Source organism: Pterocles gutturalis, unplaced genomic scaffold (genome assembly GCF_000699245.1).
Source record: "Pterocles gutturalis isolate BGI_N339 unplaced genomic scaffold, ASM69924v1 scaffold6460, whole genome shotgun sequence".
Classification (NCBI taxonomy): Eukaryota; Metazoa; Chordata; class Aves; order Pterocliformes; family Pteroclidae; genus Pterocles; species Pterocles gutturalis.
Genome location: NW_010140585.1, coordinates 16,309 through 38,559, shown reverse-complemented (window position 1 = coordinate 38,559; position 22,251 = coordinate 16,309). Strand labels below are relative to the sequence as shown.

The 22,251-nt window shown below is 36.0% G+C and overlaps 1 protein-coding gene across 1 annotated transcript in view; it reads left to right on the top strand.

Moving 5' to 3' along the window:
- Positions 1 to 70: 70 nt before the first annotated feature.
- Positions 71 to 22,251, top strand: part of TARBP1 (TAR (HIV-1) RNA binding protein 1) — a 36,464-nt gene continuing 14,283 nt past the window's right edge. Inside the window, exons 1-16 of the mRNA XM_010083723.1 lie at positions 71 to 94; positions 1,018 to 1,087; positions 1,919 to 2,067; positions 3,169 to 3,221; positions 4,284 to 4,381; positions 5,603 to 5,738; positions 6,579 to 6,675; positions 7,631 to 7,720; positions 9,487 to 9,625; positions 11,355 to 11,451; positions 11,745 to 11,920; positions 15,133 to 15,230; positions 16,144 to 16,305; positions 18,143 to 18,336; positions 19,028 to 19,283; positions 19,368 to 19,556. Of these exons, the coding sequence (XP_010082025.1) occupies positions 71 to 94; positions 1,018 to 1,087; positions 1,919 to 2,067; positions 3,169 to 3,221; positions 4,284 to 4,381; positions 5,603 to 5,738; positions 6,579 to 6,675; positions 7,631 to 7,720; positions 9,487 to 9,625; positions 11,355 to 11,451; positions 11,745 to 11,920; positions 15,133 to 15,230; positions 16,144 to 16,305; positions 18,143 to 18,336; positions 19,028 to 19,283; positions 19,368 to 19,556 (2,028 nt within the window). The remainder of the gene's footprint in view (positions 95 to 1,017; positions 1,088 to 1,918; positions 2,068 to 3,168; positions 3,222 to 4,283; positions 4,382 to 5,602; positions 5,739 to 6,578; positions 6,676 to 7,630; positions 7,721 to 9,486; positions 9,626 to 11,354; positions 11,452 to 11,744; positions 11,921 to 15,132; positions 15,231 to 16,143; positions 16,306 to 18,142; positions 18,337 to 19,027; positions 19,284 to 19,367; positions 19,557 to 22,251) is intronic.

Below are 22,251 nucleotides of genomic sequence, written 5' to 3'. Positions count from 1 at the left end.
GAGCCTTTTTTGGTGGTCTGCTGAGAAGAATGAGAAACTTGTGCAGTTCTGGGAAACGTACATCCTGATAATGGAAACGCTGGAAGGAAACCAGGTGGGAGCACGGCACAGTCTGTACTCGCCATAGATTTACATACATATATATATATATATATTTACATCACACTTAATATGTGCGGTAACTTACTGCCGGCATGTGTACTGTAAATATTTTTATTGTGTAAAATATTTCCAGTTTTGGTGTTTGAGGGTGTCTAAGTAAGCATTAGCAGGAAAAATTGTATTTCGAATTTTAAATATTGAAAACCCAGCATGTGTAAATCATTTGGAATAGATTCAGAACTCTCCTCTGTCTTTGGAATAATTCTGGTTAAAGGAGTGGGTTGGACTAAGAAAGAAAACCCTGGATTGTGGGTTACTGCAAGACTACGGGTAGCCTGTTTCTTAGAGAAGATCAGGCTCTTGCGACTTAATCACCTCTTTTCAGTAATGAGAGGAGGGACTACATCTGTGTAGTAAAGCACTTGTGGCCTTAGATTAAAATTATGTAGTTTAACTTGGTGTCCAGTAAAGATTCCTGTTGAATTGAGGCTTCCGTACTTGTGTGGTATTGTGATGCTAACTATTAGTTATGCGACTACCTCTTGATAGTTATTCATTTTTATTTGTACGTAATTGTTCTGTAACCCAGAGAAATAGTATTTACAAAAATGTTTCATTTTAGAGGTTTGTGCTGGTTTATTATACTTCCGATGAATAGACTGGTTGGTTATTAGCAAGTATTGTTATGATACAGTAGCACAGAAGTATCAGTTTTTCTTCGGTGCTAACCTGCAGTTGAGTGTTGTGTACCACGTGCTGGGATCCGTTGCACTGGCGTTGCAGGTTTATTTAAATGCATTTGTATTGTCAATTACTATATTAATGGTGTTCATAGTGAATTCTTGCCCATGACTAAGTGCCAGTTCTTAGGTTTGACATATGAACTACTTACATTACATCTGTTTTGCGTTTCAGATCCATGTCATAAAGCCAGTATTACCGAAACTGAACAGTTTGTATGAGCATGCTATATCAGGGGAAAAAGGTAAGATGTGACTTTTCTGAAACATCTTCTAAGTATTACACAGTTAAGTCACACTTTTTTGTTCACTGATTTAGTAGCAGTTTTCTGTTATGTTTTGTTTCTCAGATTAGCTGTTTTCTAGGTGGCTGTGTGGGCCTGTTATACGCATGGGTTGCTTGACAGACATGCACAAGCAGTGCTGATCTTCTCTGAGATGCAACAAGAAGAAGTTCTAGCATATGCTTATTGCTTACTATATTATAATGAATTTTTTTTTCTGTCAGCAAAGCCAAGTAAATGGTCCTTTTTCACTATGTTTTGCTTTACTTAAGCTAACGTGAAAATAAAACAAAGCCAGAGATTTTTGGGGTGAGTTGTAGTGGCCAAGTTACCTGCACAACTCCCTCATTGTAAATGGGGAAAGAAGTAGTAAAATGAATGCTGGTACAGCGTGGGGAAGGATGTAATGTCATCTTTTGCAGGGCAAAACGGAACACATCTAACTAGATAGTGCAAGATGTTAGAAGTTAAAGTTCAGAGATTTGTAAAGTGGGAAGACTGTTGATGTGAAAGTGTTGCGGGTGAATACAATGTTGAGAAGAGTTACAGGAAAAAGGACATGATTTTTGCATTTGTTAGTCATTTTGATTTGTAACCTCTAAAATTTAGAGGGTAATTTTTGAAAGCCATGTTAATATTTTTTTTATTATTGGAGATTTAGTGGGGTACTTTTATAAATCTAACAGCTAATTGACTATGATGCTGTCCAGAATGTCAGTATGTCATGTGTTAGTATATTAATATGTTAATGTCATTTCTTTGTCAGTTTAGAAGAATTTGTTTTTGTAACAGGTTGTTGGTTGTTTCACCCATCATGGCACATGTGCATCTATAAACGCATGTTTGAGAGTGAGAATAAAACACTGACAAAGGAAGGCATTCTTCATTTTCTGGAGCTTTATGAAACAAAGCATCTTCCAAATGCACTTGGTTTTTCGGAGGTAAGGGTGTTACTTGCTAGCACAAACCGATGTTTTAATTTGTAATGTATCTTAGCACTAATTGCCTCAGTAGTGTTGGAATTAGACACGTTTTGTAAAAATACCGTCTTGCTTAACTTTGCAAGTGGTAGCAATATCTGTAGGTGGTGTCAAATATGTAATTACTTGAAAAATGGCCTGACTAGAAGGAATGCATTTTTGCGTGCAGTCATTAATTCCTATATTTGAAACTACTGGTCTCTAATTAAAGTTGGCTCACAATTTATTGAAATTTATTACCAGAAGTGAAATTCTCAGAGGGGTAATTGATGTTTCAGATTTTCAGAGCTTCCTGAACCTTTCAAAAATTATTAATTAATATTAATTGATTGAACAGAGTCTTGGATAAACCTGGTTAACAGACTAACAGTGCATAGTGCCTCCTACTCAAGGATGGTTTTGAAGATCCGTTGCTAGATAACCCTGTGAGGAGGTGAATGTCTCTCTAGTATAATTATTGCTGCATGCCATTAAAAAACACACTTTCAGGTATTTCTTACGTGTTAAGAAATATTGTAAGTTTAAAGTTCTTAATTTTTTTGTGAGTATCATTTGTATGTTGACTCCCCAACCAGCCTACTCCTTAGTAAGGAATGATGTATATTAGGATATTATTTCTTCCTTCTCTCCTTCATAGAAGAAGTGTTGCTCTCAGGGGTTAACATTTCTGATTTATACAAATTAAGTCAGCTTCTTGATCACTTACTTCAGTCAACCTTAAAACACAGCCTAAATGTTTGTGCTTGTGTTGGCCCCTTTTATTTCATGTTTAAATATCTTTTCTCCATCCTTCCCCAAGGGATTTCTTATTTGCCCGCGCCTTTCACAATGCCCTGTGAAATGTACCTAGTGAAAAAAATGCTTTACTTGTGTATTCTCCTGCTCCCCCTTCTCTTTAGTTTCCTGCTCTTTTTACTCCTACTCATTACTATTAGCAGGAGTGTTCTCTAGTTTCTGACTCGGTCTGTCCTTTTAAAATCTGCTGAAATGAGTCTAGTTAGCCTCTGTGTAACAATGCCTTGAATGTGTACATTTAGCCATTGTTCTTGTTTCCTTTATCAGTTTGTTATTGGACCACTAATGGATGCCCTCTCAGAAAGTTCCCTCTATAGCAGGTAAGCCACAGGTTTTTATTTGTTTTATAAATAGATCTATTATTGGATATGTATTCTAATAATGCTGGTATGAGTATGTGGGTAAGGCCTTGGATAAAGGAAAACACATTAATCAACAAATGGTGTTGCTAAACTCCCTGGTAAAGAGTTTTTCAGGAAGGGTGGGTGGCTGTGAGTAAGATGAAGTAAGACAGGAGAAATGAAATGAGATATGAGAAACTAATAACTTGAGAAGATAAAATACTTTGCTGTTTTCTTGCTATACAGAAAGAAGGGGCGTATGTTGGATCAATGGTTCATGATCTTCTCTCTTAGCTTCTATATTTCTGTTGGGATATGTAGAGGCAGATGTGTATTTGAGTATACCAAGAATATACAGAGTTGTTTTGGTTAATATCAGGCTGTATGAGAGAACTGTAAAATCTCATGACTGATGCTAATCCTTGATAGCCAGTATCCTGAGACTCCTGGTAGGACACATGTTGTTTCTGCTGGTCTCATGGAGTGTTTCTGCATCTTTACTTAAAACATTCTGTGCTGGTCAGTAGTTTTGTTTATGCTGACTTTATAATCTTGCTGTGTAGCACACCCGTGTAGGTAGTTTGTCTTTGCTGTTCTCCAGATCAGACCGGTCACATCCCTGCTGCGTACCACTGATCTTGTCCCCTGTGCCTTGGCAGTGCCCTCCTGGGGGCCCTGTCATTCTGTGGGTGCAGGCACGGGCTTGAACTGACAGTGTGGTTTCTTACTGTGGGCTCAATGTACAATGCTCTCAGGCCGTGAGTAACCTCACTTGAGGCTGCGCTTAAATGTGTGCTGCCACTGTGTCCTTGTAGGTGGCCGGGGCAGTCATGATGCTGTGACCCTCCTCATCCTCTCTGTGTTTGCTGGGTGCTGCTGGAACACCAAGGACCAGAGCTGATGTACTCCATCTTTGTGGCCTGTTGGAGCAGTATCTGCACTGAGTTAACCACTGAACTGCGCTTTGTTTTCATTTAGGGGCAATCCTACTTGTAGCTGTTAACATGTCCTTTGTGTATTTGGTGTTTTAAAACCCAACAGGACACCAGGTCAGTTAATGGGAACCTGTCCTCCTTTGGGAATGAGACTACAGAAGTTTTTGGCTACTTACATCATGCTTCTTCCAGAGGAAGAAAAGGGTATGTTTCAATTTATTTTTTAAATTAAAAAAAGAAAAAACTATGGACCCATTTTCTATATCTCATGTAAACATTTACCAGTATTTTTCTACATTACTGGTAGAGAAAAGGAGTAGTTCTCCTTGTGGCAGTGGAGTTTCTGGAGAAGAGAGAGGTCTTCAGAGGGTTTGAAGGATGCTGCAGTATTAAGCTACAATATTGTTTTAGAGACAAACTGAAGCAGACTTACTTTTTTAATTAAAAAAAACGAACAAACTCATAAGTTCTGAATGTGGACAGTATTTGCAGATACTTTTTTCTTTATATAGTAGTGTTGATAATACTGTGCTGAACAAAATCTTCAGAACTATTCTTTTTTGTTTGTTTTGGGGGTCTTGGTGTGTGTTTTTAGGTTTGGGTTTGTTTGGTTTTTTTTAACCTACCTGGCAGATTTTTTTAGTCACAACCTGTGTAGTTAGGCATTCAAAAGATCCAGTCTAAGGCTGAAGCTGAGTAAGCATTCTTTTATTGCGAGGTTGGATGGAGAAAGATTTCTGAGATTGTTCCAAATTTTGATGTTCACGTAGACTGAAAAGAAGGAGCAACCTTTGACAGACCAGAACTTAGATGCTGGTCTAATTGGATTAAATGAGGGTAGAACCAGCTCCGTTCAGTATCCTGTGTACACAGGTACATATTCTGGTAGTAAACACATTACATGCTTATAATGCCATAGATAACCCTGTTTCTCTGCCCTGTCCCAAGGCAAGTATTTTATCACAAAATGAATGGTCTGCGATTAGCAATCCTGAGACTGGGTGACCTGCTTCTACCAGTTGTAGCTGTGGTGTCTTGTTGAGGTTTGCTTTGGCCATGCCAGCATCCATTGAACAGGTTGAATCGCCATGTGCCTTGGTCTGCCATCACACGGCCTGAGTAGCAGCATTGTCTAGTACTAGAAACAATTAAAATTCTGTTACTGAATATGGTGATTAGTGCAGATCAACAAAACCAAAATTTGGTTTATATCTGGCTATTTCCATATTCCTTACTGTACTACCTTACTGACAGAGTTCTTGGGAACATACTTTTTTCATGGAAATAATTAGAAAATTATTCTGTTGTCTTTAATATAATTTTCAGAAATGATCATAACTCTCCTGCTGGGGTCTGTGTCAATTAAATGCATTGGAGAACAGTTAGTCACTCTGGATTGTTTATTTTGTTTGCTTCTATTTTAAGGTAGTTTCCTGTTAAAATTTATTCAGAAGATGACAAGTAGGCATTGGTGTGCTGTTCCCATTTTGTTTCTTTCTATGGCTCTGGCATATATCCCTGCATGTAAAGTACTGGGCACCGAGGGACTTCATGCTTTAAGGTAAAATGTACACTGGATTATGTTCTTACAGACTTCTTATAAAGAAATGTGCTGAACATCTGGAGAGCCAGGATTCCATCCATGGTTGTTATTTCTGGGGGGATGTGATGGCTGTGCATGGGAATGGAAGGTCTCCTTTATGTTTAATTCACAGAGGAAAGCAGTTTAAGAACCAATGGATTTATATATTTGTGTTACTTCAAAAGTGAGTGTTTTGCATTTCAGTCCTTTGTCATAGCTTCTTTTTTTGGTGTTTTTCTTCCCTGGTCTTCCATACTTCCTAACTGATACATATAAAACTTTTTCCTTTTCTTATTATTACATTAAAACCTTGTTTAATGGCAGTTGAGGCTATATCAGGGGACAGCAAAGTAGTTTACAAAAAAAAAAAAAAGTCAGACACATGTCTGCTGATAAAAGATCATTGAAGGTTTCTTTCAGTTTTGTGCTAGAGTGAGAATTTGATGGCAAACATATTTTTATTTCTGTATGTGTTACAGATAGGAATGCAGATAGTAAATTATCACCTTGAACGGATGTGATCATGGGGATTGTTTCTTTCATTTTGCTTTTGTTTTACTTCCCCGCCACCCCATCTTTTTGTCTTGTCAGGTATATGCTTATCCAAGTTTTAAAATCGGTTTTTGAAAGAACATATAGCAGTAGTCCTGATCCCAGATTGTACGCTGTCTGATCAGTCAATGATTGTTATACTTAGTAGAATATGTTTGTTAAATACAATCAAATATGTTGAAAGTGGTTAATAATTAGCAAATACATTAAAATGTTTAAACTTCCTAAGTGTGTGTTTTCTACAGTGCATGTTTTTCCCCTTTCCAGAGATGTCCTCCAGTGTACTATGATTACACATCAGATTTTGTTGCGTGGAGCTGCTCAGTGCTATCTTCTTCAAACAGCTATGCATTTGACAGATGTGGTGAGTTTAGGTTTTTTTGTCTTCCTGGTGTAATAGAAATACACTAACACATTTACAAGGAAACGGGATTCAAAAAACTGCTAAATACGAACATGGAACAACTGATTTTGCTTGATTTGTAATTTTTTTTAATGACTACTTAAAAAAAATGTACTAAGTAACGGGATTCAAAAAACTGCTAAATACGAACATGGAACAACTGATTTTGCTTGATTTGTAATTTTTTTAATGACTACTTAAAAAAAATAGTACGTACTAAGTATGGATATGCTTCTGTTAACTTTGTTTTTTGTAAGAACTTTTGTTTTTTTCATTACCTTTTATTAGTTGATATTTTCTTGTAGGGTTTTCATGTAGTAGTTGTGGAATAGTATCCTATTAGATGTCCACTGTATATAAACTCAGTTTTTAACATACAGAAACTAAACTGACTTTTCTAAAATACATAAGGGAATAAAAGTATTCAAATACCAGAATGCTACAACTACCATTAATGTTGAAGTAGCAAGGCCTTAATTGTTCAGTACTCAAAGTATTTATGTTTTGGTTGTCTTCTAACATGTCTGCTTTCTAGATGAGTAGACTTGTCTTTCATGGTGTATGTTACAGCTATAAGCTTATTTGATCAGAATTTCCTTTTGGAAATACAAAATGTCAGTGACTCTTACTCATTTATGTCCATTCCTTTAAAAGGTGTCATCTGTGAATAGCACTTTTCTTCTAGTCATTCATTAACTTTCAGATAGATTTCAATACTTGGGAAAATTAAATTGTGTTCCTTGGTAAAGATAAGTTGGTCCAAAAGATGCAAAAAAGTCTGTCATGGAAAGGAAAAAGTTAATTTCCTTTTCTGAAACTTTTGCCAGATGATAGCAAACTTCTTGAGTCATTTTATATAGATGTAATCTGTTGTATATTATGTTGGCAACTATTGCGTCTTGATTAATTTCTTCAGGAGAAAGTGTCCCTCCCAGAAATTTCAAGCTTTCTTCTGTCCCTTAGACCAGAGGAGTCTCTAAGGAGAGATACTATGTTATGGATGGAGGTGAGAAGCTGGTTTTATGTTCATCAAACATTTTTAAATACCTGTGCAAATGCGTGATTCATTATTGCTAATTTAATATTTAAATAGTTAGCTACTTTTGTATTGGTACATTCTGCAATTTCTGGATGTGGAGTCCTGATGGATTTGTGTTTCACTGGAAAGCTGTGGGTTTTGGTTTTTTTTTTTTTTAATTCTATAGGGGGCTTAGTGTTAACTCTAAACAAATTATTCAGCAGATTCAAAGTGGAAGAATTCCAAGTGGTTGCAGGTAAGGTAAAGTGGGCACGGAGAAAAGTAGGACTTTTTCTTTCTTCATGCAGAAATTCTCAATTCTGCAGAAGAAAAAACTCTTTCTTGAGGCAGATGTTTTATTAACTCCTTCAGAGCTTGTATTCCCCAGTTTGTTGTGTTTCCTAGCATTGGTCTTGGTATTGCAGCTGTTGGGTGTAACCATATTGAAATGCAAATCAGAATCAGGTCTTACTCAGACTTTTCATCCCTCAATACTGGTCCTTTAAGAGACTTCTGTGTGTTCATCACAGTCCTAGTCTTCTGCATCCTTTGCCAAGATTATAGGAACTAAAATCACTACTGGTAAGCCTGTACTAGTATCTGTAATCTCTCCCATCAGGGATCCATGCTCTTTCTTCTTAGATGGTTGGTAACTTCATGGAGAGAGCACAAAGGTGGGGCACCTCATGGAATCCACAGAGCCATCACTTGGGCTTCTCTCTCTGCTTTTATTAAGGATACTAGGTGGATGTGACATCCTCAGCTGAAGCTGTTCTTCCTCATTGGATTTCACAGGCAGTTATTTCTGTATATTATGTATATTATCTTTGTGACTACTTCTTTTTAGTTTCCCCTCAACTATCTTTTGTAAAATTTAATTTAAGGGAAAATAACACTATTTTTGTAAGTTTGCTCTGTCTTTAGAGGGATAGTCTGCTGGTGTGGTGCATGTTTCCCCTTCTTTTAGTTCTGAAATTACTGTATAAGATAATGTAGATCCTGAGACTCTCTGAATGGGCCAGTATATGGGCCAAAAAAATTGTATAAGAGCTGCCTTTGATTTGCATGTTGTGTGGATTAATCCAGCGTTGGTAGTAATAACAGGGTGATATCAAAGGGAAAAATGAGCCTACCATATAGGGTGAGATTGTAATTTTAAATTTCCAGAGGATGTATGTTTTACATCTTTGCAAGATGCAAAATGCTATGAAAAAACCTCAAAGAAGAAATCATTTTTATATAGGATATACTGGAGCCAAATGAATATATAGCCATAGCTTTGGTTAGTTATATAGCAATATAATGATAAATGATTTTTTGCATAGTGTCCTCTTGTTAAGTATGCTGCACTTTACATCCTATTCTGTTGATTTTTGTCACAAAAGTTTGAAAAAAGCCAGCACCCAGGTATGCAGCTCTCACTAGATAACACTTGGCTGTGGGAAGCCCTTTTGAGATAAGGGAATTTTTACTAGTCTTGCTTATTTTTAAGAGCTGGGTTTTTTCTTGTGTTGATACCAGTAGACTTTTTTTTGGGTGTTCTGAATTGCTCTCTCTAAGAAGCTTTTTCCATTGTTAACTAGTGGAGAATAGCCTTCTAAGCCTCAAGGTAGATACAGTTAATACCCCTCAGGGTGTGGATTTGATGTCACAGCTCGTATTTAGCAGTGCTTTAGTGTACTTATGTTATGTTGGTAATGTCAGTACAGAGCTGGCAGGTATGGTAGATTAGTAACATACTGGTTCTAATTTAGCTTTGCAGGTGGTTGCAAGTGAATGACAGATGCTTCAGAAAGTCTATAACCTCTGATTTTGAACATCAAGAGACATCACCCTTGTGTCAGTATGTACGGAGTCTGGTGGGAGAGTACCTTAAGACACCAGTGTCTGAAAGTAAGTTGAACGGTTATTAATATAAAAAGATTTTCAAGATAATTTAAACAAAAAATATTACAAAAATCTTTTGGATTTTAGAAGAGCTGGTTTTTGTTTACACTATACCTATTCAAATTCCATCTAATTTGTGGTGTTCATGATTCTCAAGTTTGAACTTTATTTTCTAATTCCAGTTTTCCTTCATAAAATACAGTCCTGCAGCATTAATTGAAAGTTAAGCCTTAATATTTAATTTTAATGCTGCAGTGATGCTTGTCCATTATATTTCGTTACTTTTTTGGTGGTGTGTGAAAATTCTGGAGTATGTGGGCAGAGGAGAGCACAAGGGAATGTGAATAGATACAAGCTCTGTAACCTTTCTCAGCAGAGCTTTGCAAAATGACCGTGTGCATTTAAGGAGAGAGGTCCTGTATAGTTACACAGCTTGGCAGCTCATTACACGCCTCCCTGTGTAGTGATGTTCTTTTGATCTTTGGCTGCTTGCAGCAAATGAGCTGCCGCATGTTACAACCAGGAAGGTTCTGTGTATGCTGTATAAATATGCAGATAAATTCTGAAGAGACTGCTTTCTTCACTGCCACATTTTAAATTATTATAAATTTAGTTTAGAATGTTCTTTCAGATACATTGAAAGGAATGCCAAATTGACTTTTTGCATACTTTAACTTTGGTGTGGTAGTCACTTATTTGCTATTTAAGTACTGCAACCGTATCAAATTCTATGTAGTTTTATTATGTCAAAAGTTAAAACTGAACAGTTTTTTAATATACCTATCAGAGATATAAAGGCTAGGTCAGAATTTGCTAATGATAAGTGGATTCGGAAGTTTTCTGCAGCCTGGTTAACTTCACTTGATTGTCTTGTGGTTAGAAAAGTTGTAAGCAAATTTTGTCTATTGATATTCCAAGGTAAATGCTTTGCTAAAAATTTTGGTGGATCTTTTTTCTTTCCTGAAATATTTGTTTAGTCCTTGGTCTGTATTATTTGTAATTCCATAGCAAACATCTGTATTTCATTTCTAAAAAGTGATATTTGTGATTTCCTGGTTTGATGTGAATCTCAGCTTATAAGTAGCTCTGTGGAGGAAAAAAAAAATCACCCATGTCCAGCTGCTTGAACTAGACCTCCAAAGTGTGTTTTGCTTTCTAAATTGCTGAAGCCAGAAGCATATCAGTCAAAAAACCATAAAACTAGCTTATGTACTACTATTTAAGAAACAGTTTTTAAAATATGATGATGTAGTGCTGCACAAAAGATTGATTCTAAAGAGCAACTTCCATTAGTTTTTATTGCCTTTTGACAGAATATTTTTAGGTCTTCATATAACTTTCAGCGGGTCAAAATCGCAGCTGATGTTTCTGATGAAGCATAGTGGAATTATGTTCTTGGTTAACTTCATTTGAATATGCTGATGAATTGATAAAAGCAATAGAAAAGTCTGTTGGGAGCTACTACATTATATGTATTCCTACACAATATAACACATTGCCTAAAATTGATTTAAGCGTAGAGTCCAATGGGATTAGCCTCTTTGAGGCATAAAGGAAAAACAATTGTGTTTGAGTTTAGTTTAGGTAAAAGAATGCAAAAAATTAGTAGTAATATTCTTGTTAGCATTAATTAAACTACTAATTTAATTTAATAAGTTATAAGACCAAAATTTTAGAAATTTAATATGAAGGTATTTTTAAAATACTGTGGAAACTTTAAAATGTCTTTAATCAGGAGAAAATTGCTTTATGCCTGACTGGTTTGAAGCTAAGCTCGTCGCAACAATGGTTCTGTTGGCTGCAGATGTGGAGCAGATGAAGAATAACTACAGGTAAGTATGAAATATCTTATTTTACTTTTCTCACTTTTTCAACCCCTCACTCTTGAAGGATCCGGTAGAAGCCTGATCAAGTCAGGAAGTTGTCCATTTTTCCTCTGTGGACTTTCGGTCAGCGTGATCATTCCTTAGACCTTGTCCAACTTGCTGCAAACATACTGGGTAACATTTCTAACGATACTTAAGTGACTTGGAAACGTGTGTCCTATTTATTTCCATAAGTGACTTCAGCACTTAAGGCAGATACTCAGAAGAAGACTTTCTTTTTAATTTCTGTTTTTGTGTAGTGGAAAAAGCAACATAGAATGGATTGAACTAGAGGCTTTCTTGAACCCTCTTCTGGATGTCTTGATGAAACTTGGCAGTAATGCTTACATACCAACACTGAAAACAGATAAAAGCCTACAGCTTCTCTTGAAGTTATTGCAGACCCGTTCGTTAAAATGTTCCAATACGCAAGATGGTTAGTGATATCTTCAGTATACTGTGTCTTATATTAATTATAGTCTAACTGAAACTAAGATACTTACTGTTTTAAGGCTATATTGTCAAATTAATACTAGCCTAGAAGTGGTAAATGTAAAAGTTGACAATCTGGCATATCTGTTATGAAGTTGAGCTGTGGGTCCTGTCCTACAGGAGCTCTACTGACCGTGTCCCAAGGACTGCACATTGAGAATGTGGAAGGCTTCTGAGAAAGCAATTGTTGTCCATTAGGATTAGCTTAGCAGTTAGTTAAAATTTGGAGAGTGTGACCATATTGCAAATACTTAGAGGCTTATTCTTTGCCAACATATTGATTCTGTAAATCATTTGGACGCTTCAGAAAGAAGTTAGCACAGAAACCCAGCCTAATGTGCTTAGTTGCCACCGGTTCAGCCAGAGCCTTCCCTGAGTGCATGAAGTGATTCTGCTAGACACACTGTTTTCTGAGTTGGCTGATAGATAACTTTGTCTCAGCTAACACTGTTTAGACTGCAGAAGACAGGATGCCTCTGATTATATCACAGTATTAGGCATGATTTCAGTAGGCATGTTTAACTGATTTGCTTTAGTTTGACCTTGGTTAGAAGCAAGGAGGTTAAGAGAAATCCGCTTAAGCACAAGCCTGCTAATCTGACTGTCTGGGAGTTTTGGACCCCCCCTGGATTGAGCGCTGTAACTTGTAGACCTTTCAGGACAGTCTGAACAAAAGCTGTAGAGTCCTTACTACTCCTTTTGTTAGAACTTGGTCAATTTGTAGCCAGAAGAGACCTGTATTTTTTTCCTGAGAGCAAATGAAAAATTGCAGTAGTATTTTCATGAATTAGGATGCTGAACTGGAACAAGAGGGATCTTGGCATTTGGTTTCTGCTTTCTGAAATTATTTGGGGATTTTTTTCAGTGTTTTTATAACATGGAATACAAGAGTAGTTTCGGAGTGGGGGCATGTGAAAAAAATTCATTTCAGGTTCTGCATCCAGGTTTCATAAAGATGTCTAAATGCAGCCCTGAAGTAAGTGCTTATGCTCATTTTTTAAAAAATTCCTTATACATTCAGCTCCCTTTTGAATTTTAGCTGTTTGACTGAAATATTGAGCGCTAATTATGCAGGCTGTTAAAGTTCATGTTGTGGGATGGTCTCTGACTGCTGAATGGGATTCCTTCAGATGAAGATGAACTGGAAGATGTGCCTCAACTGCCAGTGTGCATTCAGTCTACAGCGTGAGGGTAGAACAAGCCTGAAGCAGAACCCTACAAAACACATGCTACTAGTGCATGTTAGGGTTTTTAGTATAAAGAATTTAACTCTGTAAATAATTTCCTTGTGTGCCTTATTTCCTTCTGTGCTTGCTAGTGTAGATGTAATTGATTGCTCCCTCTTTGGGAATTTTGACGCCTGACTTAGCATGTTAAGTTCTGCTAACAGAATTTTTAAGGTATGGCAAGGCTGAGCATCCCATCTCCATCCTTGTGAACGCCCCCGTAGGTACTCCAGTACAGCTCACTGTCAGTAGAGTCTTTCAAGAGGCTTTCAGAATTGGATTCGTAATATTATGTATTTTTGTGTTAAGTTAAACAAGGGTTGCTTTTCTTATGTTATTTCCTACAATGTTTTCATGCTGCTTCCTCCTGCACAGGAGAGCCAAGTAATAAATCTTGTTTCCACAGCTGTGAATTGACTATGTTGAGGGGTGGGAAGGGTAATCTTGTAAAATACAAAGGTTTTGTTTCTGTGTTGATTAAACAAGAGGTGAAAAGTCCTGTCTGTCAAATAGAAAATTATAAAATGGGAGGGAAGAAGAAAGGAATTTAAGCTTGTAAAACAAAAAAAATAACAGTTGTGAAATGTTTTATTTAAGAATACTTTAATGGGGATAGACATATCTGAAATGCATGCTGAAATCAGCAGCATTTTTCTGCATGTGTTGTTATCTGTGCTGTTGTTAGACTTCACTATTTTGAACAGTAAGTTTTTGCTAATTATTTTTTTATAGTGTTACAGAGCCACTTGTAGTGAATTGGATTTTATGTCCAACATGTTTATCTGGAATTTATGAATTTAAGAATTTATGAATTTTAATTGCAGAAGATGTTTTGGTGATTTGAGATTTATGATGAAATGTGATAATAGTCTGATATAGTTAAACTGTTTGCTCTAAACAAATTAAGCATTAGAAATGCAGTCCAATGAGCCATTTTGATAGAGAACATTGAAAGTAAGTCCAATATAGATTTGGAACTTCTGGAAATAACATCCCTTTGTATTTCTACCTTTTGAAAGTCTTCCATTTCATAATAATTCCACTGCATGAAGTGTAACTTGGGGTCAACTCCAGAAAAAAACAGTAGATATAACCTCTGGGTAAACTCTTAAATACTGAAGCTTATGACTGATATTTTTAGAACAAGATGGTCATGCAGAGTATTTCAACTCTGCTTTCATATTGATATGCTATTTCTTTGGCTTTCAGCTTAGCCCTTACTCTTGAAGCAGATCGAAGTGTGTTTGTGGTTAAATATGTTTTACTAGAGTGACCTGCCTCCCTCTGTTTGTGAAATGCTATGCACATGTGGTATACTTTGTAGCCTGGCCTTTTCTTAGAGAAAGTATTGCATTTGTTGTTACAACTTTGTATTTTCATTTACAATGTTAAGCCGGGAAGCTACTTGACTGGAGTCATGTAAGATTACCCCATATTCAAAGCTGAATTACTTCTAAACAGCAAAAAAAAAAAAAAAAACCCAACCAAAAAACAGTGTTCACTTCTATACATATTAGGAATGGATGACTGCATTTTTCTTACACACAGTTAATTGCTGGATATGGAAACTTTGGTTCTTTATTAAAGAGTAAGTTAATTAGTAAGCTGTTTTTGCAGAGGGTTGGGAATAGGATGAAAGTGTGCACTAGAAGTCGTAAAATTATGCTTTGGTCTTCTGGTTTTGTGTGGGTTTTGGGTCACTAATTTATTATAAATCTCAGGAAAGAATATAATCTGGTTTAATTTCTTTCAGACCTATGGGTTACATTGCTAAAGAGTACAGAGCCGTTTTAAGGTATTCTTAGGTATTTAGGTATTTGAGTACTTATTACTGTATAACTTTATAACTTAATTAAATCTGCATGATATAATAAGTTTCTTTAGGAAATGGTATTTCTGTATGTTAATATTTTTTTTTCTCTTCACACAGATGGGGTGCTGGTTTTTATCTGGAAATCTCTAATGACACCTGTAGACAGTATTCTTGAATTTGTTCTCCGACGGCTTACTACAAATGAGTTAAGCACTGTAAGTAATTATTGTGAGACATAATTTGGTGTGGTTTTGCTTGTAATTTGATTTACCAGTGTTCCTAATTTTCATATCAAATCTTTAAACACCTAGAAAGTCAATTTGCTTAGAAACACTTCTGTTAACTTTTTTTGAATGGGTGCAGTAAGAATACAGCAAAAAAAAAAAAAGGTGTCTTGACAAGTAGAGTTTAGTGTCTGTAGTACATATTCCTTGTTTCTTCTCAAATCTAAAGAAATAATATAGTAAGAAATCATCAGTATCACATCATACTGTATCATGGAGATGATATCATACTGTATCATGAACATGAATGTTTGGAGTTGTGAGACTTTCAGTACTCAGCCTGTTTAACATCTTTGTTGACTTCTTCCAGTTTTTGCTTCTTGCTGTGGCCAGTGTTTGAGTTTATAGCCCAAAGACACCTGTGACTTTTGAAGCAAAATGACTTGATGGTAGAGGAGTTTGACATCTTTAAAAATACCCTGTTAAATGTGTTGAAGAACTGCACAGTTTTATAGAGAGAGAGGAGGTACATGTTTCCTTCTCTAAGGAGCTAGCTCAGGTGTTTTTGCATGGCATTCCTTTGGGCCCAGGAAGGGAAGTTAAGTGAACTTACCAATTAAAAGAAGTGGAGATTTCTTTAAAAATTTCACACTGTCTCTTCTAAGGGATACACCAGAGTCATAAAACTAAAGGAACCTGTAAGATGAAAAGATTTTAAAAAAAAATTCAAAAACCCCAAAACAAACAAAAATAACTCCCACCCTAAATTAAATAAAAGGTTGTTCAACTTCGATGACTGCTGCTGTTTTCTTTCTGCTACCATTGTTACTATTATTTTTTTTTCTTTTCAGTTTAAGTTTCCTCCTCGTAATGCTTCAGTTTACCTTTGCTTCCTCATTTTTAGGTTGGTGATCTGGATCGTTGTGATCTATACTTAGCTTTAATTCCAGAGATAGTGAATTTGTGCTTGCAAGTCAGCTGGAGGAGAGCACCCTCTATCAAAAATTTCATTTTGTCCCTGACAAATGCATCCATTCGTAATCTTCAGGAGAGAAATTGTGAAGAGGTAATGTGACATTGTTCACAACAGTAAATATTAATATAAAATAAACCAGTAAATATTAATTGAAATAAATATTTTCTTTGTAATACTTAAAATATTTGGATTATATATAAAAATGTAAACATACTATAAATAGAACTTAATGTACAAATATATTGTAAAGTAGTTTGTGTTAATATGTGTTTGTATGTATATTCATTAACACATCTCTTTAGTTGGCAGGGCAATGTTAATGTAAAATATTTGTAGTTAAGATTTTTAGTACTTTTGTTTTCTTATATTTCATTTTTTAGAAGTCTGTATAGCTAAAGTAAAACTTCAGTTGTAGTAATGGATATGTACTCAAAAGCTTTTTCTTCAACTATCAACCTATCTTACCGAGGAGGTTACTGTTAAATGAAAATGCCTTTTGTGTTAATAATCTATTGAATTTCTAAGCTGGAACATATAGAGAAAAAGAAACTCCAGGACCCAGCATTGTTTTGGCTTTTTTATATGGTTATGTTCATTGTCCCGCAGTTGTATGTATTAGGCTACTGTATCTGAAATAGGTATGTTTTCAAAAGGTAAAGAAACATTAATAACACATGTAAGGAGATTTAAACTAAGGTTTGTTGGGCAGTATAATCTTTGGTATTTTCTGGGTTGAATTATTGATCAAGAACAGTTAAATGACCCATTAAAAAGATTGTACATAGAATCATTAAGGTTGGAAAAGACCTCAAGGATCATCAAGTCCAACTGTCAACCCAACACCACTTAACTCACTAAATTTGGTTTGCTAAGTTTACTTTTCTAAGGAAAGAAAGAACAAGAATTAATAGGGTGGTGAAATGCTGGAACAGGTTGCCCAAGGAGGTGGTAGATGCCCCGTCCCTGGAAACATTCAAGGTCAGATTGCATGGGGCTCTGGGCAGCTTGATCTAGTGGAAGATGTCCCTGCTTACTGCAGGGGGGTTGGACTAGATGACCTTCATGGTCCCTTCCAACTCAAACTATTCTAGGATAATTCCCACCCCCTCTCCCCGCCTTTGGTTATGTGAATTACATACTTATTCCAGCGATTTCAAAGTAAACATTTTATGGTTCAAACTTAGTGCTCACTGGGGACCTCTACAACCTTCTTTTGAATTCAGTGGTATTACATTGTCATGATGATTTCTTCAGTGGCACGTATAATACATCTTCAGTTAAATAAGAAAAAAGAAAACGCTGAGTAATTACAGATGAGAAAAATCTTTTCTGTGCTCTAGACAGCTGAAAGTAATTTGAAGGTATTTAAATATCACTGAGCTTTTAATACTATTAGGGAACTATATGCTTAATGACTTTTTTGTTGAGACTTTTTATTTCATGCCTCTTTAAATATATGCCTTTATCATACAAAATAGTCACAGTAGGTATTGTGACCTTTTAGCCTATTTGGAGCAGTTAGCATGGGCTATTCTGAATTTCAACTGTCCTGTTGCATTGAGTTTCTTACTACATGGACTGTCATCTTTTTTCTAATTGCTATCCAGCTATGTACATAAACCGCTACCTGACAAGATAGAAGCGTTCCATCATAGTTGAGTTAGGTGCCTGCACATGAGTAAGTGACTGTAATTTGCAAGATTTATACTCTCTTCAAGGCTTGCAACTTGTGATTGATTGCATTGACCCAGCCAAGCAAAGCTGTGTTATGCATAGGGTAAGAAAATAAGGAAGTAGAAGGCTGCAGAGTCGCTACCTTACGATGTCTGAGGTGATACAACTAGCAGGATTATCAAATGTATCTGCGGGTTATTTGCATCATATTAGAAAGTGTGTGTTTGTTCATACATTATTTGGTTTTAATTAGGAGCCGAAGCTTAAAGAACAGATTAAAAAAGTAGCTAGCATGGCTTCACTGACAGCAGTGTGTGAGATAATGGTTCGGAAACCTGAAGCGCACCTTGAATCTCTGCCTTCTGTGGATGCTCTGAAGAGATTTATTTCCTTTTCTCAATTCAATGAAGTATTAAAGAAGCCCTATTATACTGAAGAAGAAAGTAGGTACGTCTGTTCTATAGCTTCAGTAATTCTCCAGGATAAATTTGATTAGTGTGGAGCAGTGATTAAGATGCTGGCTTTTCCTGTTCTTTTCTTTGATAACTTTTTGCCAAGATAAAAATGAAGAATTCTGAACACAAGCTATTCATTCAGTTGCTTTTTTTGTCTTAACGTTTAGGTTTTAGAACATTGAAGCAGCCATAATTGATCAGACCAAAGGTTCTTTTCCGTAGTCCTCTTAAGTGCTAGCTTTGAACATTGCTTATCCTTATGCCAGTTTGAATATATATACACTGCACAAAGCCATAGCATGTACGCAAGCCAGTTTAAATGGAAATTATTTATGGTTGGGGAACAGAAGCCCAAAGCAAGCCTGAGGGCCAGCACCCAAATTCTTGGCTAACAAAAAAAGATGGCCAACATCGAGTGATGTTTCCATTTAATACTCTCCCAGATGTTTATGCCTGATGAGACTGCCTGAGCCCAGAACTGATTTTTCTGTGTTTAAAAATCTTTATTTGTATAACTAAAGAACTTGAACCATGAACTTGTCCATTCTCCCCTTGAGCCTGTGTAAATTTTAGCGTCTTGAAGAAGTATAGCGAATTTGTACAGTTGAGCTGTTCCTGGTGGAGTAGGAGAGTGCAGGATAAATTAATACAATGTATATTTAAGAGTAATATTCTCCTCACAGCTTATGCGAAGAAACAACATCTCAAGGATGGGGGAAAATTGTTGCACGCTATGTTCATGACCAGTGGATTTGCCGTCGTTTCATTCTAAATTCGTTTCCAACACTGGCTCAGGAGTATGAAGAAACTTCAGAAATGTCATTATCTACAGTTGAAAGGTCAAGAAAAATTCTAGAGTCTGCATTAGAAGCCCTAACTATTCTTCCTTCAGACCAAGTTTTACCTGTGTTCGACTGCATGAAAGTCCTTGTTCCCAAGGTAAAAGATAAAAAACCTGCACAATATTAATAGTTTTGTGGATGTTTTTTCTCAGTTGTAACACTTTCTTCTCTTTATTTTCAGCTTCTGGCCTCAGCGGAGTCTCTCTGCATAGAAGCATTTGATTTGGCTTGGAAAATTACATCCTCTTTGAGCAACACACAGCTAATATTTTGGTCCAATCTAAAAGCTTTTGTTCAGTTTGTTTTTGATACTGAGGTTCTGGCTGTCGCTGCAAGTGCAAAGGGTGAAGCATATGCCAAAATAAAAGAGGTCAGTTTAAGAATTAGTTTTTGGGAAGCGAACATAATTTTTTCTGGATCTAAAAATGTATTTTACTTTTTATTTTGCCTTCAACTATTGTGAATTTTTCGTTTCCAAAAAGGTACGAGTTTGAGAGTGTTAAGATAAAAGGGCCAAGAATTAGATTGAGGGTAAACAAATACATTGTTTGTTCTAGTAACACAGAAAATGAAAAGTACTATTTCTTTGATTTTTCAGACTGTTCAATATCTTCTGCATTCAGCAAAAAGGGTTTTGTGGTCTTTATAGTATACACTTCCTCTTGAATGTTTTGTTCAAATTTCTGAACTGTCACAAGCTGTTAATATTCTGGAAAGACGAGGTCTTTTTCTAAAAGTTTAGTCTTTATGAAAATACTTTCTTAAATTAAAAGTTAGAACTGTTCAAAACTTTAATAGATGCTATTGAATAAGCCAGCTGCTTCTTTAAAAGGCTTTTTTTCTCTGAGGATCCAGGTGTAGAAAACATAAAAATCATAATCACCTTAGAGTTCAATTTAATACTGCATGGTAGAGCTGCCTCCATAGTTAAGAAGATAAAAAAATTATTTTTACTTGTTTTGTAAGATGAATGCAGCTTCCTGTACTCAAAGTTCTTGCATATGTCATGATGTTCTTTTTTCATTTTGAGTCACTAAAACTGCATTCAGTACTGGGATGCTGGTTCATCTTGGCTTTATACACTGGAAAATGGTTTACTGTTTCTTTCTAAATAGTCTTTCTTGGGTTTTTTGCTTTTTTAGTCTCTGAGCATCAATTAAATGTTTATGCAGAACAGTCCACAATGACTGCCGAACTTTTACCAGAGCAGTAATACATTATAAATTAGTTACCAGTATATACATATGCATAGACTATACTTAGACATGTGCTGCTTTGCACTTAGGGCAGAAATCATAGTAGGAGGGGTTGCAGTACTGTTCTGAAGTCACTGTAACTAGCTCTGTCCTGGTGTCACACTCGTAGCTGTCAATAATAGCAAAAGTCTCAGCTTTGTTTTCAGCCCAGACACTCAAAAATGATTTTTTAAAATAAAATACAGAAAAGTGGTCACTTCTAGCAACTTAAAATTGCTGTGATATCTCCGTTTTAGCTTTAAGTATCTTAAAATATAGTCCTATTTACTTTCTCTTTGTTCTTTTTGAAAACTTGCTTCAAATGAATGTTACTGACATCTATTTTAAACAGTAGATAACACCTCGCATTTGTAGTCTTAATGTGGACCCAAGCCAAAATAAGATACGTACGCAAAGATGGTAAAATACCTTCTTCAGTTCTAGGAATCTGTTAGGTTTTCTTTTTTTAAATTAATATCTGTAATGGATAATTGTATGCTTGGTGGTGTTGTAACTGATGAGCTGTAGTTAGTTTTCTATTTTTCTTTGATCTTAAAATTTGTTAAAATTCTTAGAATTACTGTCTTAATATAAAATAATAAATAATACCAATGTTGGTATTTCAAGCATTATGTAAGGTGTGTTTTGCCAATGTTCGAGAGTCTTGAGCCTATGTGACAGCTATCCCATTGTCTGCAGTGGGACATACCATGGCAGCAGGCATCAAGGAGCTAATGAAGGTCTCCTATACTCAACAAAGGGCATCTGGTCGAGCCACCTTCTGCCCCTTCATAAGAAAATGAAGATAAAGTTCCCAAGCAAGTGTCTACTTATGTATATTCTTATCCCACTCCTCAGCAGTCTCTGTTGCCGTTGACTCCCTGTGCAATGGCTAAACAGTTTTAGCTAAAGAGAAAGAAAAAATGGAACTGCCTGATAGTGACTTGTCACAAAGCATAATTTTAATTTTGTCTACCACCGTGCACTCGTCTTTGTAATAGCAGCTAGACGGGGTGGAACAAAGGGGTATTTTTGAGCCAAAAAGGGAATATTGCTATGGTAAAATCTAGAAGGGCTTCTACAGGGGTGCCCAGAGCACTGTGTTCTTAGGCTTCATTTCTTCTGCTGCACTTTTCATTTTCCTTTGTGATTATTCAGATGTTAATTTTGCTAGAACTTACATTTCTTAAATGTCTTTTGTGTGTGCTGGATTTTTACTATGTTAATGAAACAACTGAAAAACATTCCAGGATTGAAAAATGTGTAGCAAATGTCATGCTGCTTCCCTACAGGTGAAACACAGTAGTTCAATTTTGGAATTATTAGGAACGTTACAATGCCTGTCTTTGCACTAAAACAAAATTCTTCATAAAAAGACCAAGTGTGTCTAGGGTGGAGTTTTTTTTCCATAAAGTGTTTCTTCAGAGTGCATTGCAGTATTTCATTTTAAGCTCTTCATGAGTTTCTTGGTGTTTTAATCCTTTGAAATTCAGAACAACTTTCTCTATAAAAACACAGTTACTACCAAGGAATTGTCACATTATCAAAAGTATCATTTCAGAGCAGGGAAGAGAAGCAGCTTTGTCTTGTAAGAGCTGTCACACCTTCTGGAAAACCATTCTCATGGACAGCTCTAACTGATGTTGTCTAAAGACAAATTTATAAAAAACGCACCTGTTCCTTAATCTCCCTGTCCTCTGCCAAATGCTTGCATTTTCTTAGAGTACATTTACCTTGTAACTGGAGTTCACTCTTGCACTTAGCCTAATGAAGGGAGTAGGAAGGGAAAATTTGGGTCATTTTTCTTGTTTTATTTTTGTCCTTCTTGGA